Genomic DNA, 20,095 nt, shown 5'->3' on the forward strand with positions numbered 1-20,095 from the left:
TTCGATAATAATACGTTATCGGAATTGACCCGTATTTTATTCCGACAAGGGCTGTAATTGTAGTGTTCTAATAGTGATTTGTGTACTTGTGGCTACCATTTTATATAACGTGGATTCTGAAAATAATTAAATTAATTTTTAAAAAATTAAAAATTAATAAAGGTTAAAATTTGTTGTTAAATTTAAATAAATTCAACTCTTGTAAAGTTAAATGTAATTGACGCCAATATTTTGAATACTTGTTCAAATTATATTCCGTTGCATTAGTTCTATTGAATTGATTACACACTTCCAGCAAAAATACATCATAAAATTAATTAAATGCTCAAAAATGTCTCTATGTTGTTGTAAATATTTCGTTACTGCTGGCAACGCTATAGTTTGACATTTGCGAACGCCACAGCTGATACAAAGCAAGGCAAAAAGTATTGTTGTGAATTCTTAAATTCTAGTTAGAATAGTGATACCATTTATAGTTAACATAGCTTCTTAATTAAGGATATAATATAAATCGAATAATAAAAAATATACTAATTTTATTGAAGAAAATGTGAAATTATGATTAATGAGCTCATGCAATATATGTTTATGTTTACACAAGAATTTGTGATTATCAGGTAGTTTGTACATCTGGCAAGCGTGGTTTCTGTTCTTTTCAATTTTGCACGGAACTTGTTCTTGTTAGAATGTTTTCTATCTAACGCGCATGGAAAACTGTAATTTTATATTATTTAGATGATTTCGTTTCGTGGTGATTTATATCTACAATAAATAGTTTAATCAAAATGAAGTTGTAAGTTGTAATCCAAAGATTGCTTACTACTGTGTTGTTTGTGAATTTAGTAAAAAAATTGCAAAGCAGATGGTGATTAATTGGTTGTCATTGAGTGTCAGTTCTAAATGAATGAATACTTAGAAGCGAAAAGGATCGTAAAAGAAAAACAAAGTGAATTTATGCACATTCCGTTGCAAGCAGTGTTTAATAATATAAAATAACTTGTTCTTTAATTGCAATTTCGGTTTATGTTTATCGCAATTGTTAATTAATGTTAAAAAAGTTAAACAATAAGCCGGGAAGTAGCAGTGCATTTTGTGAAAATAGTAATTTTGCTGAAAAAATGAAACAAATTTTAAATTGAATAAGGTAAAGAGTATCGTCATTTAATACCACGCATTTGGCTTCGATTTTCTGCATTCGTCTTTTCATTTTTGACTACACTACCTCCCCCTTATGAGTACCAATAAAATATGTCTTTTGTGTAATGATGAACGCATTCTTGAGAGGCATCAAGATATGTTGATAGAGCAGGTGGGGCAGACGGTAGATATGGGAGCGACACTATCTATAGGAAGGAGCGAACCAAAACCATATATATTTACAATGCTTTAAAACAACAAATACAATAACAACGTACTGCAGAATATTTCAGCTGGCACTGATTAGGGCGACCGGCAATGCTTATTTGTGACAATTTGATAACAAAAGCACGAAATGTAATTGTAAATAAGTTGCATATAAATGAAATTAAAAACCATAAGAAAAATAACAAAACGAAGTAATTTGTGATATATCGACGAAGTGTAAAATTCTAATTGGAAAATAAATTAGCAGATATCAATTTACATGCAAAACATGTTGTGTTTTAAAGAAATATTTGTACTGTTTACAAATTGTGAAAAAGTATTTTTGATACTTAACCAATATTTACAGGTTTTAACTTTTAATAATTTTCATCATTTGCATATAAACCTTAAAATAATTGCGTAATTATGTATGAAAAGAAAATATAAGACAAAAATAAATATATACATATATAGTGATCAACGATTTGTTAATAGAAAAAGTTAAATAAGTGAAAGTAATGGAAACGCATTTAAAAAATTCATAAGAAAGAGTAAATAAAATAAATTATTGTTTCTATAATAAAACAACACGTCGATTGCGTTGCGTGTGTACCAACCGCATGTTGAAGAATATGTACATATGTATGGCTTGAACACAAATAACGAAAAGATCGAGGCGATAAACCATCAAATTCTCGTTCGTAGTTGCTTATACAAAAATTCATCTGCCATCACTCTTTGCAAAGATATACACATTGCAAGCATTGGCGCTTGCAATGTGAATAGGCATGCTGATATAGTGCCGGTAGACGAACAAAACGATATACAAAGCTAAAGAACTCACGAATATGCCAGCTGTTGATTCTTCCAAAGCATTTGGTAATTCGAGTTCATACGAATACAATAAAACAACAACAACAGCAATGACCACTACATCCGGTGGAGCTGCTAGTTTGGGCAATATTGGCGGGAACGCCGCCCAAAAGCGCTCTTCAACCTCTGATACCTCAGGTCTTCCCGATGCAGTTTCGCATTTCTACTACAAACATGGTCTCTTCCTCTCTAGCTATCCAACATGTGCCACTAGCATTGCTATTATGGCAATATTACTATCGTGGTGAGTAAATGCAAGTGTGCGCATTAGTATTTTGAACTATATGTATGTATTTACATAGATATGTAAATTTACTTAGTTTATAAATAAATGTTTAACAGTAATATACATATATTTCTTTTAAAGCTGAAAAGTAAAAATGTGAAAAAGTAAAGCAATAACAAAAATAAATATATACAAGAGTGAGTAAGCGTTCTTAGACAATAAATATTTGTATACCTAAATATGTATGTATACTATATTTTTAAAACAAGTGAAAAGCGAAATAAAATTTAATAATTATCTACACATGGCTCGTAAGTAGCAAATATTACAAATTATGAAAAAGTGTGTAAATATATATGTATGTATGTATGTACATATGTATGCATTTTCTTCATAATATAAATAAAAAAAATGCATGCGAATGTTTTTGTATCGTAATTCCTACTTAAATATGCATGAGTACATTATCACTTATTTATCAGAATACAATTGATACTTGTACTGTATGAATGTACGATTCAAATTTAATATCTCTAAATAAAAACTTAAAAGTTTGTTTAAAAAAATGGTCCACATTTTCTTAGACTACTTTCGCACTCAATAAATAAAAGTGCATATTAATATACGTATGCATGCATACATACATATTGATGCGTGTTTTAAGGATAATTTTAATAAGTTGGTTTTATACCTATGAATTATACATAGATATTATAAATAATTATTGGGAAATAGTTAATAAAAACGTAGTAAAATAAGAAGTGTATGATGTCTGTATATTCTTATGTATTGCATAAGGTTGTGCATACTGCTGGTGTATGCATGTGTATATATGCGTATGTATGAATATATACATACTAACATACATACATATGTACAAATATTTGGTTTCAAGAACGTGTATAGCTATCATGCAACAAGTAGTTTAGAAATATTCGTAGACGTGCTGGTGCCAATTTTGAAATTAATGAATGAAATTGCAAAACACTTGCTCTCATTGTTTCTATGCACATTATATACATATAAACATTTTAAATACATTTCTAAAATTTAGATTATATCAGCTCTAGCTCTCTTGGGTCCATGGTGGCAGCAAATTTAAATCTTGCGTTAATTGTGGGACGCTCTTCATATAGTATTCTTTGCCATTTCGTAAACAATTTTTTTAGTTTTAATTTCTATTTCAAAAAGTAAAAGTATTTTATATATAATTCACGTCTACTGTTTTTTTCTTATATCAAATTTTGCAACTTTATCGCTTGTCATACGCTATTTTTGAGTACATACCATCATCTAAACAAAACTTGATAAAGAAAATGATTAATGTGTACGCATAAAAAACTTTTAATACGAGTACCCTTTTACCAGTGATATGGCTGAAAGTGAATCGTTAAAGACATGCAAAGCAAAGTTCATGATTCACGCCGGGTTTTACATAGGTAAAAGTGAATGTAATTTAAGTATTGAATGCAACAGTACATACATACATACATATGTATATTTATAGCCGCGCACATTGTTTTTTCAAGAGTTACTCTTTGCAAATAATTCTTTCTCTTTTAATAAAATTATTATTGAAAGTGGAGAAGGCAATAGTTAGTCTAATAACTGAAGAAACTAGAACTGGTGGCTGAATAAATTTTCTGAGAAAATGTAAAAAATATAACTGATATAAGTCGCTTTAATTTAAAAAAAAATTTAGTACATCTCACATCGCTCGTAAATTATTATACTCTCGCAACAATGTTGCTAAGGAGAGTATTATAGTTTTGTTCACATAACGGTTGTTTGTAAGTCCTAAAACTAAAAGAGTCAGATATAGGGTTATATGTATATACCAAAGTGACCAGGGTGACGAGTAGAGTCGAAATCCGGATGTCTGTCTGTCCGTCCGTCCGTCTGTCCGTCTGTCCGTCCGTCCGTGCAAGCTGTAACTTGAGTAAAAATTGAGATATCATGATGAAACTTGGTACACGTATTCCTTGGCTCCATAAGAAGGTTAAGTTCGAAGATGGGCAAAATCGGCCCACTGCCACACCCACAAAATGGCGGAAACCGAAAACCTATAAAGTGTCATAACTAAACCATAAATAAAGATATTAAAGTGAAATTTGACACAAAGGATCGCATTAGGGAGGGGCATATTTGGACGCAGTTTTTTTGGAAAAGTGGGCGTGGCCCCGCCCCCTACTAAGTTTTTTGTACATATCTCAGAAACTACTATAGCTATGTCAACCAAACTCTACAGAGTCGTTTTCTTCAGGTATTTCTATATACAGTTCAAAAATGGAAGAAATCGGATAATAACCACGCCCACCTCCCATACAAAGGTTATGTTGAAAATCATTAAAAGTCCGTTAACCGACTAACAAAAAACATCAGAAACACTAAATTTTACAGAAGAAATGGCAGAAGAAAGCTGCACCCAGGCTTTTTTTAAAAATTGAAAATGGGCGTGGCCTCGCCCACTTATGGACCAAAAACCATATCTCAGGAACTACTAGACCGATTTCAATGAAATTCGGTATATAATATTTTCTTAACACCCTGATGACACGTACGAAATATGGGTGAAATCGGTTCAAAACCACGCCTTCTTCCAATATAACGCTATTTTGAATTCCATCTGATGCCTTCTCTGTATAATATATGTACACATTAGGAACCAATGATGATAGCGGAATAAAACTTTACAAAAATACGGTATTTGAAAAATATATAAATGACGTATAATGAAATCTCGATTATCACTTTATCATGCGAGAGTATAAAATGTTCGGTGACACCCGAACTTAGCCCTTCCTTACTTGTTTTTCCTTTCACTTTTGTTAATTCCTGCTTGAGAATCGATGATTAACAGTCAGGTATCTTACTGGTAGCGTTGGAATATCGGAAGGATCAGTGAAAACTATTATGGAAGATAATTTGGGCTCAAGAAAAGTAAAATCTCGATTGGCTCCAAAATAATTGATTTTTTCGAAAAACAGCGACGCGTTAAGCGTCCCGGAAACGTGGTGCATCAACCGTACCTGATTTAGCTCCGTGTAGCTTCAAGCTATTCAGCAAACTCAAACGGCCGGGACCGACCGGGAAAGCTGTTTTGAGTTCATTGAAGACATTAAATGTGAATCGCTACGCGCATTGAATGATATTCCGGAAATTGACCTTAACAACTGTTTCGATTCTTACTATTTTTTGCTCATAGTAGATAGCTGACATCGAGCGCCCAACTTTTTAATGCTGTATCTCCAAAACTACTCTGATCAACTTGCATTTAGGAAAATATTCTAGTGATTTTATAAAATTAAATAAGTCAATAAAAAATATTTTTTTACAAGGGGGGGAACAGGGTATATTAAGTTTGTTACAAAGTTTGTAACACCCAGAAGAAAGCTTCGGAGACCCTATAAAGTATATATATAAATGATCAATATGTTGAGCTAAGTCGATTTAGCCATGTCCGTCTGTCTGTCTGTCCCTCTGCTTGTCTGTCCGTCTGTATATATACAAACTAGTCCCTCAGCTTTTAAGATATCGTTTCGAACTTTTGCAAACGTCTGCTGAACTGCTGATGTCGGACCACTATAGCATATAGCTGCCATACAAACTGAACGATCGGAATCTAGTGCTGGTATGGAAAACTTTTGCATTTGACAAAATATATTCAGGAAATTTGGTATAGACTATTTTCAAAGGCAACAATTTAATTTCCGAAGAAATTGTTCAGATCGGTTAACTATAGCCATACAAACTGAATGATCGGAATCATCTAAACTGAGAAGAATTAAACAGGGGGTCCCGCAGGGTGGTGTCATCTCCCCGTTACTGTTTAACTTCTACATCTCGAAACTCCCGCAGCCACCAGAGGGGATTTCCATAACCACGCACGCAGATGATTGCACGATATTGACGTCGGGCAATGGAATTGATGGCATGTGTTCAAAAGTAAACAACTACCTCTCCGACCTTTCTCGTTTCCTCACTGCACCGAACCTCACACTTTCTCCCACCAAATCCACAGCGACCATTTTTACGAACTGGACGAAGGAGTATATACTTAAACTTAATATTGCAGTCGACATTTGATAGTCTGTGCTCCTTCACTCCCCATACGACCGCGATTATCGCCAAGGTACAGAGCCGCAACAAAATCCTCAAGTCACTAGCCGGCAGCACATGGGGAAAAAACAAAAAAACGTTGTTGGCAACATACAAGGCAATATGCCGGTCCTCAATTACGCAGATCCAATATGGCCTGGATGCAGTGGTAAGCAGATGAGGAAACTCCAGACCTGCCAGAACACACTCCGGACCACGACGGGATGCCTCTTGATGTCTCCCATCGAACACCTACGTAGTGAGACGCTTATGCTACCATTTAAGGAGCATAATGAACTCCTTTCCAAGCAGTTCCTGCTGGGATGTTTTCGTAGAAATCACCCTTGCAGCCACGTGCTTGAAGCGGAACCGTCCCCTAGAATCTTCAAGAGGTCTTTACTTGACTACGTGGACGACATCGTACAGTACGCCGACCGGACTTCGGACGCAACTAACTTCCGAGAGGTACTGACCGCCATTCACAGTGGAGCTATCAACACCTTCAAGGACACCCTACCTATCGCTAGATGACGTCGACGACAACATGGATAACCCTTACCATTCTAACGGGGATTGATAACTGTTAAAACAATATCGGAATCAAGGGCTTGTATGGAAAACTTTCGCATTTGACGTGGTATCTCCACGAAATTTGACATGGATTACTGCTTAAAGTAATTATATAATCTCCAAAAAAGTTTTTCTGGTCGGATTACTATAGCATATAGCTTCCATACAAACTGAACACATAGTTACTAAAAGAAATGCACCTGTGAAGGGTATATTAGCTTCGGTGTATTTTTATACTATTTTAATTGTATGTACCTTAATTTGTCTCTGAATTGAATTACATAAGCGACCAAAGTTTTACATATAAAGGGTCTACCAACAAGAAGGACGCGAAGTTAAAATGAAATGAAACATGAAATTGCGTTTATTGAACTAAACGAGAATTTTACTCACTCACGGTTTTCTTTGTTTACGAAGCCATTAAGCCAGAAATAAGCCTCATCTGAGAAGATGAAATGACAAACCTTACTGAACACACTGACAAAAGTTGACACAAATCCGTAAAACAAGTCTGCCACAAGCTTCAAAATCATGTCTTTCCTATTGACAAACGCTGTACATACATATACATATGTATTATTAGGGTGTTTTTAACTATAAATTTTTTCAGTTCCCTCACGAAATTTCCTTGGAAATATAATACCCTAAAAATATTCCCTTTTTTAAGTAAGGCTGTATGCAATTTTCATAGATTTTTTAATACATACGATCTATAAAAATTCTATAAAGCCTTACTTAAAAAGCCTTAAATATCACGAGAAGTATTAACGATAGCGATTTTGACCTGGAACCTTTTTTATAGCAAATAAAATTTCCTATAAAATTGTCATTTAAATTTTTTCTATAGCTCTTGTCTTTTACGAGATAAATACAAAAAAATGCGAATTTCATGGAAAACTCAGGTTTAGAGCCCCGTACTACCTCACCGGTGTGAGTTACGACTTTGTTGCACTGGGCACTTTTGTAGAGTAAACAATTCTGGGAAATATGCGTCTAAAGTCAAAGCGAAGGCATAAAATACCTCTGATCTGTAAGAATTTAAAGATAAAAACTCACGATTGTAGTGTATTTTCTATGGAAAATTTTTACAGGGCTTGGTCCAGTTCTTAATGTTAATATTAAGGGCTAAAATTTTTAGGGAAATTTTTTTAGGGTATTTCCAAGGAAATTTCGTGACGGGACTGAAAAAAATTAGTAGTTAAAAAAAAAACACCCTAATGTACATACATATATACTATACTATTTATAGTTTATTTTCTAATAGTACTCGTAAAAACATTTGACGTCACATTTTGCAAGTGCATTTTTTGAGCTGGCTATACGAGGTATTGATAGGTCAATAGTTATTCTGCTTACGAAAAAAAACGAACGCAAATCGAGCAAAGTTCCTGCATATAATATAAAACGCTAACTGATAGCAGAATAATTTTCACTACACATATAGACAACTGCATAATTAGGCCTACGGAATATATAGTATATATGCATAGCAGGTCTACGTAGTATATAAGTACATATATACGGATAATTTTGTTTCCATACTTGTCGTTATTAATTACCTTACAACTACGTAGTATGGACCCCAAGTTCAACTGTTTTTTATACTCTTGCAACCAGTTGCTACAGAATATTATAGTTTTGTTCATCTAACGGTTATACGTATCACCTAAAACTAATCGAGATAGATATAAAGTTATATATACATACATATATAACTGATAAGGGGGACGAGAAAATTTGAAATTCGGTTGACTGTCTGTTTGTCCGTCTGTACAAGCTGTAACTTGAGTAAAAATTGAGATGGAATTTATTATATAGGTTCCGAAAACATATAAAGTGCCGTAATTTAGCACTAAATTAAGGTATAAAACTCATATTTGAAAAAGTGGGCGTGGCCCCGCCCTCTAATTAGTTTAATGTTTATATATCCTAAACCTCTAAAGTTACAACCACCAAATTCGCTCAGCGTGAATATTATAAGAACTCCTGCGATGGTGAGAAAGTGGATGAAGTCGGATGAAAACCAGGTTCACTCTGCATATAATGGTACTGTTCAAAACTATTAAAAGCGTAATAAATCCATAATTAAATACGCCAGAGACATTAAATTTTACCACCGAGATAGTATGATAAGGCTTTATAGGGGCCGGGTAAAAATTGGACAATGTGCTTGGGACCGCCTACTTTTTGGTGAAATCTCATATCTCGGTGACGTTGAGCAACACCAAAAGCTCCGTTAGGATCGGGAAGGACCTCTCCGAGCCGTTCGATACCAAACGAGGTTTCAGACAAGGTGACTCCCTATCGTGCGACTGAAGAGAATATTTCGAGCTGCAGAACTTAATCGAGCAGGTACAATCTTTTATAAGAGTGCTCCATATGATTGGTCTTTGATTGTATGTGAGGTACCTTAATGATAATAGTTAATGGATAATATCGGGTCGACACTAACCCAACTCCCATATACTACATACTTATGTATAATGACTTTCGTTTTTCTAACAAATCTTATGCTGAATTTGTCGGCCAGTGTATGAGTTATATTGAGTATACTTGTATGTGTATACTTGTATAAAACTTCTTAGATTCCGATCCTCTCCTGGCTTTATTTCTTGCAAGTTGCAAGAGTATATAAAATGTTCGGTTGCACCCGAACTTAGTCCTTCCTTATTTGTTCCTTATAAAATAAGATGACATGTGCCAGAAAGAAATTTATTCTGTAATTGTTATGAAAATTGCTGATTAGTTAGATTCAAGACAGGAATTTCTAGTTGTAAACTGGTAAATGTACTCACCAACATTTCCGCGTATTATGAAATGTAAGTATGTTTCAAAACAAATGTACATATGTATGTATGTATATTTCTATCCGTTTTACATATTCATTAAAATTTTATTCGAAATTCAATGCATGCGCTTTTATTGGACATAAATGACAATAGTAAACGATAATGTTTGAATTAAAGCGCCTTGAGTTAATATTTAAATATTACTGCGCAACATTAAAATGGTAATATAACGGATGTAACGGTGGGGAGGGTGAAAGGTGGCCGTGTGAGGCGCACGTTTTTAGTTGATACATATGTATGTACATGCATACATTGTGACAAAAGAGTGCCCCGAAATTGTAATTAAATTCCTCGGGTAAATGATATTTCAAAAAAATGTATTTTCCTAAGTTAGTAGCACTGTCCTTAATTACTATGCCAAATATAAGCGCGATCTGTCAACCACTTTGTTTACAGCAGCTGCTAAGTCGGTACACATCAGTAGTAATGGATAAATAAATCAAATTTTGTATTTCTAACCAAAAATCGTGCGCGGAATCATTGTGAATTTTAGAAAATGCTGACAGTATTATCTAAAACACAAGCCTACGAGCAATACAAAGTCTTCAAAAACGGTCGAGAAATCGTTGAAGACATGCATCGTTCTGGACGAAGGTCGAACTTTAATTGTTTTCAGTCGATCGAAGAGATAAAACAAAATTCGCTGAAGGAGCTGAAGGCCATCCCAAAAAGTGCTTATGAAAAGTGTTACAAGGTATATTATATCTGATTTCGAAATAAATTAAATATTGATGAATAATTAAATATTTTGCGTTTTATTTACAATTTTCGGGTACTTTTTTGTCACAATGTACAGTTATCAATAAAAGAAAGCAGTGCCAATGTGAAAAATGCAAAATGGTTGCATAACTTTTCTGGATCATATATAAACGATGGGGTACTATAGCGGTGTACATAACTGGCATTAGAAAACTAAAAAAATTTTATTGTTTTTCTATTTCAGCTTTGCTAATTCTAGGAGACTCTTGTAATTGCCCAGATTTCCATAGTAATGGATATTTTTAATACCACAAGAAAGAGGAGAAGAGAAAGAGTAATCACAAGCCCCACTCACATTTAAAAAATCTCAAATTTTGACTTGGAATTTATTGATTGAAAATTAGGAGTTTTTTATGGTATAAGGCGAAAAAATATATATTTAAAAAAAGGCAGTGTGGTAAATTTCACGGAAGAAAAAAAAAATTGTTTCTACAAGATAGAAATAAAAAAAGTTCCAAAACTGAATTATATGAATTTTTCACATAAATTTTGAGGTTATGGGAAAAAGTCTGTATACAAAAGTTAAAGATCCTTTTATTACCTACAACATTGTATAAATTTTATCTATAGGTCTGATAGTTTACCGGAAATCGGCATAACCATTTTTATTCTTACAAATTTTCCACGCCCCTTCCCGCCCGTAGACCGGCCGTAAATTATTTTTCCCTTAATGTTTGTAATTTTATCTTTCGTTTCCGATGGCTTTCATTCTAATATGCATTTTGTTTTATCATTTTCAAAGGCACTAGTCTAAAAATTCTTGAGAAGCACTTAATCGCTGGTCGCTTTAGTTGAAAAAGTCATACTATCATGTAATCTCTGGTACTACAACTACTCATTTCTTCCTATGAGACTTGGGTTATACAGCTTATGTATGTATGTAATCATGTCGAAGGGCGTACATAAGTATGTGCAATTTTAAAATTTCTTAAAAGTTTGGCTAGGCATCACGGATTCTAAAACCTTCAATGGAGGCTTAATAAATGCTTCGTGAAATTTTTTATATTTATTAGGTAAACATCTTTTATAATTCCCAAAGGTCAATGGGTTGCAATTAATTATTATACGTTTCTTTTAAAGTATTCCCAAAGAAAAAGCTGTTGCGAACAATTCTAAACTTCTTTTGGAAAGATAGTTGCCCCGTTTTGAATAGCACTTTTAGTTGAAAAACTTCCCATTATTTACTCTTTTTTTTTGTTATTATTTTTGTAACGATAGCTCAGAACCTGTTTGAGGGAAAGCATCGAAATCACTTAACGATAGGCCCAGGAAATGAACGATTTCGACGTGTTCTGGGCGAGGGGAGTTAACCGGCAGGCAAATAATTGATTAGTGTCATGCGGGGAATCGTTGATGAAGGATCGGGGTATATTCTGGATAAATAGGAGTTTAACCTGCTGCAATACCTAGAACGAAGTTGCATAAGGGTTACTCTGGTTTCACGCCTCAACTCAAATTATTGTTCTACTATGGGTGGTGTTTGGACTCACAAGTAGGTAATTCACTGGGAGAGAGTCAAGGAAGGTGTTAATAGCACCACTATGAACGACGTTTAGTACCCGTCGGAAATTGGTCGCGTCCGAATTTTGATCGGTATATTGCTCTAGTTCGTCGACATGGTGGAATTTTGTCCTAATGTTTCTAGTAGGCAGTTCCGCTTGAGTATCTTTGTACTTTTATGACAATCGCCGATGTGTGCGGAGATTGTAAATAGGTTGGCCATGAATTTGGCAGGGGAGAGTTTTATCTGCGTATAAGAAAACTACTTCTGGTGGTTGTAGAAGCTTCAAAGTCTAGTAATTAAACAGTATCGGGGAAGGAACACTACGATGTTTAATTCCTCTGACTTTATAATGTTTACTTCGAAATAATACCGATGATTGTCTACTGCACAGATAGTTCATGGTCCACGTCATTACTCTTGGAGGGATCGTTGTTTGTTCGACGTTTTCGTATAGCTGTGTGTGTGGTTGACTGTGTCAAAAGCTTTTGTGGTGTATCGATCGCATTGAGAGTGATGATGCCTACTTGAGCTCCGTGCGTTCAGAGATTCCTTGTTAGCCACTCGGCTGGAATGGGGGCACATTGCACGAACTAGGTGCATATAACCGAAGTGGGTTTATGGTGGACCCTTTTGTCGCATAAGTAGCAAAAAAAATGCTCCGCGCCCGGGTTGGATACAATATCAGCCTGGATATAGGGGTTAAAGAGCAACCCTGCTGCCAGGTGTTGGTGTAAAAATGAAAACCGCATTAACTTACTATCTAAACAGAGTTGGATCCTCGAAATAACAGTCCAATAATAAAATCCGGGCAATAGAATCGGCTGTTATGGCAATTGATTATTAATTATTCATTCTCTTGCGCGACGTACGGACTTTTGGTTAACCCTGTTTTAGAACTATGATATTATTTTCTAAGTATAAATAAATGTTAAAAATAACTATACTTTGCATTTGAACGAAGTACATTTTTTGTTTGCAATAAAAATAAGTGAAATAGTCGGCAATTCACCTTTTTACCATACATACATACCATAATTATCCTATATGATAATCAATTCAAATATCGTCTAAATTCATTGAGTCGATTGTCTTTACGGCAAACTACAGACGGGTATGAATATTAAAAGCGGCTCAACGTAAAACAAGCTCCTAAGCATTTAGTAGTTCTGGTGCACTTAATATAATTGATCATTTGCGTTTCTTCCCTTTTTCATAGAAACAACTTACACTTGCCAAGCGTCTATAAATAACTAAAAACAAAAAGTAGTTTACAGTGATCACTGTTGGAAATGAAAAGGTTTTTTTTTTTATACATCTGTCAGAATTTCCGGAGGATTTGAATAATATGTAAAAATCCAATAGAGAAGATTAAAGTATTAGTTATTGGTAGTAAGCTGCGAATCGATTAAGTAACTGGTAATTAGAGATGGCATAGCAAATGGTTATACCCCATTTTTCTTTTATTGAAATTAACTGTACGTGCAATTGTTATTTTCTGTCTGTTATTTTCATATGAAAATTTTTGACAATTGTAGAAAACAGCGTTCTGAAAAGTATATACGAAACTTTATTAGTTACGAACTGAAATTTTATTTGACGCGTGTTCAAGGCTTCCCTGCAGGGTCTAAACTTTCACATTCCCATATACCGGGTTTTCCAATATGGATGATAAGTGTCGTCCCGGCATATTGATCTGTAATTTTTTTCATTGTATTCAGTAATGTTTACAATTTCATCATGAAAAGATATACGCAAGAACAACGTTTATAAATTAATTAATTTTATTATCAAAATAGTCGTTCTCCAATTGCAACTTTTCGTTCTCTTTTGCCATTTAATGGTCGTAATAATCGTGCTCGCTATTCGTCGAATTGTTGAAAATTCCAACGGACATGTTTTTACATACTGAATGTTCAATTGCCAATGAGAAAAAAACCCGCTTGAAGTAATGAAAATATACATAATGTAGTAATAGGCAAGTGTTGCTGAAGACCACAATTTGTCGATTCCAAGATGTTCTCAAGAACTGCGACTATCTAAAACCACGACCTGGCGGATTTTGAGCAAGGATTTGGGCGTGCATCTGTATAAAATTGTTTTCACTTAAGAACCAAAGCCATTAGACCACCTTTAACGTCGCGAATTTGCTGATTTTGCCTTGGAACCACTTGAAAACGATAACGATTTTTTAAGAAAATCATATTCTCCGATGAGACTCATTTTCATCTGAGTGGTGCGGCAAATAAACAACACTGTCGATTCTGATGCGAAGAAAATCTACAAATTATGTATTAATGAACAACCATTACATACGCCTAAATTGACAGCTCAGTGTGGTTTTTGACCTGATGGAATCATCACCGTACTTATTTCGAAATGAAGCTGGTGACATCGTGACTGTCAATGGAGAGCGGCATAAATCAATGGTAAACAACTTGTTATGACCGCAATTGGAAGAAGTTGATCTCGACAACATCTGGTTCCAACAAAAAAAATTATTGCGAGAAATGTTGGAAGATTTGATTTTTCAAAAAATTGTATCATTGAATTGCCTCCAGAAGTAGAGTTCTTCTTGTGGGGTTATTTGAAGTCATTGGTATTTAGCATTAGCACTCTTTTCAAACTTTAGAAGTCAATGTTGAACGTGCTATTCATCGAATTCGTTCTTTCAAAAAAACTCGTGGAGCCCATTTGATTGGTGTTATATTCAGAACTTTATTGCATCGATTGTTCGTCACATTAAATACAAAACATTTGAATTTCCTTAACAATTGTGTATTTTTAAGAGATCCTATCCTTCTTATTGGGAAAGCGCGCATTCTGTAATGTGAATCAACTTAGCGTTCGTCTCACATTTTTATGCGTTTTTCTGTCTAGTTGCGATTACGTACATAAACTTTGCCCTGATTTTGTGTATTGTCATGGTTGTTGTTTTCTTGAATATTTTTATTAGACCTAACAGACACGCAGTTCGCTCCTTACTAGCCTTCGTGTATAAAAATTAGTTTTTGCATTTAAAAGTTCTCAGCAAACTGATGTAACTTTAAGATGTCAGCTAGCGAATGCTAGAGTTAAATGACTTACAAGAAGAAAATGTTAAATAAGTAAATTAAGAATTTGTAAAGGTGCGTATGTAACTTTAAGGGCTATTCTAGTCTATAAAAATCAATTAGAGGTGTATTGGCCAGTAAAAATAAGAAAAAAAATTATGTATGTACTACAACTTTTTAGCAAAATATTTATTCATGCTTTAACAAAACATAAAAGAGAAAAAATTTAAAACTCAATATGTTATGTTGAAATGGGAGTTGAATGGTGATTATAGCACTATAGAGATATATGTACAGTTGTTTTCATGAAAATAGTAGTGTAACAGCTTCTTATTTTTAAAGATCTTTCCTAACATTATCTGACTTGCCAAGCCAACAAGAATGATTATTTTGGAAGTACAGTAGAGGCCCGCTAATCCGGACACGGTCTAATCCGGATTCCACTGTAATCCGGACAGGGTTAAAAAATTCAAAATTTCTATTATGTCCCTTGTAATCCGGACCGACATTCTCTATCCGTATTCTCTAATCCGGATCACATATTTATTATTCACTACATTCACTTTTATGCTTTATTGTTTTAAGTTTTTTTTTTGGAACATGTGTATTATTTGTTATAATAAACAAACAGAAATTTATAAATATTTTTTCTTAATACGAGTACATAGTTCTGATATGTCTTTGGTAATCCGGATTCCCTGATATTCCGGATAGGGGCCGGTTTTAATTGATCCGGATTAGCGGGCCTCTACTGTATAGACATTTTAAATTATAGGAATGTAAAAATTCTGTAACTGCCTTTTCTATGTCTCATTTTTATATTTTCAAAAAAATCAAGTTGTTCATTAAAATAATAGTGCTTGTCGTTAGGGGTCAATAAATGAAAAAAATTATTAGATATTTGGGATAAACAAATGTATTTAAGTGATTTACAAATTTTTTTATAAAATTTGTTTGAAAAGCCATTTCTCTTTTAGTTTTAGTAGGTAGAGGAAGAAGTTGTTCTACTGAGATATTGGAATTTATAATAAAGTTAAGAAACAAGACAGAATCTAGAAGGAATCGAAGCTATACTAAAATACAGCTCCATAATGACATACAATGCTGAAAAATACATCGATAAAGCAAAAGATCGTGAAGGAAAACATATAAAAATCAATATTATAGTACATACAGATTATACGATATTTAAAATCAAGTACTAAACATACACAAAAATTATAAAAAAAAAAAATTAAATAGTCGAGTAGCAAACGAAAAAAACGTTGGAGACTATTTCAAAACAATTTGAAAATAAAAAGTGTCCCGAAAGTAACTCTTTTAACGAAGAAACATGTGGCTGCAAGAATAATGTTCGCAAAAGAACATTTAATTGGCCATATACAAAATGGCGGAATCTGATGTGGACCAATGAAAACAAAATTGCTTAGTTTTGGTGGAGCCGGGTCCCGAAAGTATGTTCGTCCACTACCAATCACATAAAATCATTCCAGGCACACTACCAAAATTTTAAACATGGTGGTCTGAGCATTATGGCATGGATTTGAATTTCGTACTATGGTGTTAGTGCTACAAATTTGATATATAGCATCATAAACTAAACTTGGTATGTAAAACTGTTAAAAGAGGTTATGTTATTATTTGTCAGCTAGGAAATGTCTATAAAAAAGACTACCTAACGAGTGGTTTGCATCAGAAAGGATCGACGTAATGTCCCGGCCAGAGCAAACACTGGACCTGAATTTAAAAAAACAATTTTTTGGAATATCTTAAACGAGTTGTAGCAACATCAAATCCATCAAGTTGAACACAACTTTGGCTAATGTCAAGGAGGCATATGGACAAATCCTAATGAGACGAGGTCGGAATGTCGGTGTATGGAAGGTATAGAATCAAATATTAATGGATCGAAAAGATTTACTATATAAAATTACAATTTTTATCTAGAAAATGAGCACTACTATTTTCATGAACAGGAACATTTCTTAATTTTCTTTTTGAACAATTCTTGTTAGTAAAATATACAAATATCTACATACTATATTAAAAAAATAAAACTGTGTATATACATAGAAATAAAGAGAAATTACTTTTTAGAGATGTAAAATTCACAGTTTGTAATTTTAACTTGAATTTTGTGTTTTATAGTTATAATCCTCCGGCACTACTATTTCCATGAACACAGCTGTATATATAAATATATAAATTACATTTTGACAAATTCTCTGATGGACATGTTTTAAAAAGTTGCAAAATATAAAAATATTTTATGTGAAATTTGTGCACTACAACTGAAGCATGCAAATAGCCAAAGCAGTAAATCTGTTTAAGAGCGCTCCTGAGGTAACTGCGTATAGGTCAGAGATCAACAAAAATTATTTATTTGTTTTCATGGAATAACACTCTAAATAATTAAAAAATAACAAAGTGCTAATTGCTTAATTAAATACATATGTTGACTATCGTCGACTTTGCGCTGCTTTAGGAGGTTACAAACATTCCAAATTAAATACTGGTTTTTGTAAAAAATATTTATGTGGCAAATTTAAGTATTTCCTAACACACATTTGGTGTGGAAAATCCCTATATGTAAAAAAATCAGAAAATTTCCAATCATAATTCGGAGTCATAAGTCATAGGCTTATTGCCAAAACCAACAAAAAATTCTTTGTTACACCGTATAAACATACATATGTATGTATGTAAGTGCATAAAAGGGCGCAACAGCTTTATAATTATGAAGGGATAGAAAATAATGGAAATTAATGTTTTGAGGTTATTATTAAACTTTGTTATGAAACATATTAGCCACATTCGATTGATACTTTCTGTGCTCGCTAAAAACGTACTTAAATTCATGATAATACGAGAATCTGCTCTGTATTTTCTTCTAAACATTTTTTCTTATAACATTTTTTTTTATAAAAAAAAAGTTAAAACTTATATTTGTGTAAAGACTATTTTTGAATATATTATATGTATATCTCATAAACATATATAAAACATGTAATTTAAATAATATTTTTCATTCATTCCTTTATGGTCGTACAGTGTATCATAACAATCTTACAAATATAATTCCTCTATGTTTTATCTCATTTGTTTTATTTTTAAGTTTAAGCTAATAATGAGATGATTCATGAGATTAATCTTGGCTGTACGGTAGCTATAATGCTAAATCTGAAAATATATTGGGCGAGCGTAAAATAATAAAAGTCGAGTATTTGATTGATCACATTGTATGGTAGCTATATGCTATAGTGGTCTGATATCGGAGGTTCCGACAAAGGAAGTGTGGAAAATTTCAGATTTATATCTTTAAAAGTGAAAGGCGGATACCTTGACCGGTATAATAAAACTTGTATAAGTATTTGCTTTTAAAAACCTTATGGAATAATTTTATGAAATCCATTTGAAACCCTTAAAGCAATAAAAAACGAAACACTCATTGCGGCGCCCCTGCGTTTTATTCTGAAACTTATCGCTCATGTCTGCTTTGCCACGAGCTATGAATAGAATATATATATACATATATATATGTATGTATGTACGTGGTATCAACGCATTCACAGAGCCATAATTTTACCTCTTATCAAGCCTAGAAACATTGGGAGTCGTGAATACCCGCGAGTCTCCAAGGCGGTCAAAAATATTTAAATATTTTCGTATTTATTTTTTATTGTTTATTTCTCTACTACTTCTTTTTACCTCACTCACTTTCGTTTTTTGTTTTTATATTCTTCTGCTTTTTTTCCTAATATTATGACCTTGCCGCGCAGTTCAAATACTCCAAATGTCGCAAATAATCAACGTTGATAATAAATTTTCTATATTTGACTGTTGCAAAATATTATTTACTCACATTAGATGTACTATACATACAAATATATGTATGCATTGTAATTATGTGCAAATAATATTCGCACGTTGTTAAATATTTCATAGTATTGTAGTTCTTCGATTTGCTAAAAATAAATGCACCGTTGAGGTCTTATCGTTTTTAAACTTTGTTGATTTGACGCAGTTTCTACATTATTTTTTCTTCATCGCAGAGAAATCTGCGGTTAATCCAAAAAAAGTACAGAAAGAAATTTTGAAGTGAAAATATATTGTACTAAAAGTTTGATAGAGTTGTTGTTTTAAACTTTTTTCACTTGATAAGAGTTTTCTTGAATTTTAACTTATGATTGATGGAATTGTTTAAGGTTATGAAACTCTCTGAACAGCTGCATTGAAACAAATATCTACACCACATTGTGATTAGAAAAACAGTCAACCATAGGTTTACTTATATTAAGTATATGGAAGTTTATAACGTTATACTACTATTTACTATTGTTGCAAAGTTTGTTTCTGATATAAATATATTTTAAAGTAAAATAATAAAATGAATTCAAGATATCTTAGTTATTAATCAAGTTATCGTCTCGTCATCTTGATTATTTTGATATAGTATATAGCATACATATTTTTTTTATCATTTATCGGAATGTTGTTCAGCACTTTGGTTACGGCTGCTTGAATGGCTGGAATATCTTTTTCAGTTTTCAGTTTTGGAAATAGAAAATAGTCTCATGGTGATAGATCAGGCGAACGCGGAATATCGTTGATGAGAGAAATCCGATTTTTTTTATAATTTTTTGGTCTTAAGGGGGTGTTCTGGTCTAGAAATTCAAAAAAATCTAAATTTTTTTTATATTTTCAAAGTTTAACTATTCAAGATTATGTGTACAAGAGGATTTTTCAAAATTCAAATTATTTTCGGAGATATAGGCATTTTTCTGACCCGGCATCCAAACTGGTTCGGCCGGAACTAATCGAA

General features: G+C 33.1%; 1 protein-coding gene across 1 annotated transcript in view; it reads left to right on the forward strand.

Moving 5' to 3' along the window:
- The first annotated feature begins 2,192 nt into the window (after positions 1-2,192).
- Positions 2,193-20,095, forward strand: part of LOC120770312 (sterol regulatory element-binding protein cleavage-activating protein) — a 38,839-nt gene continuing 20,936 nt past the window's right edge. The window contains exon 1 of the mRNA XM_040097684.1: positions 2,193-2,461. Within this exon, the coding sequence (XP_039953618.1) occupies positions 2,193-2,461 (269 nt within the window). The remainder of the gene's footprint in view (positions 2,462-20,095) is intronic.

This window comes from Bactrocera tryoni, chromosome 3, assembly GCF_016617805.1.
Source record: "Bactrocera tryoni isolate S06 chromosome 3, CSIRO_BtryS06_freeze2, whole genome shotgun sequence".
NCBI lineage: Eukaryota > Metazoa > Arthropoda > Insecta > Diptera > Tephritidae > Bactrocera > Bactrocera tryoni.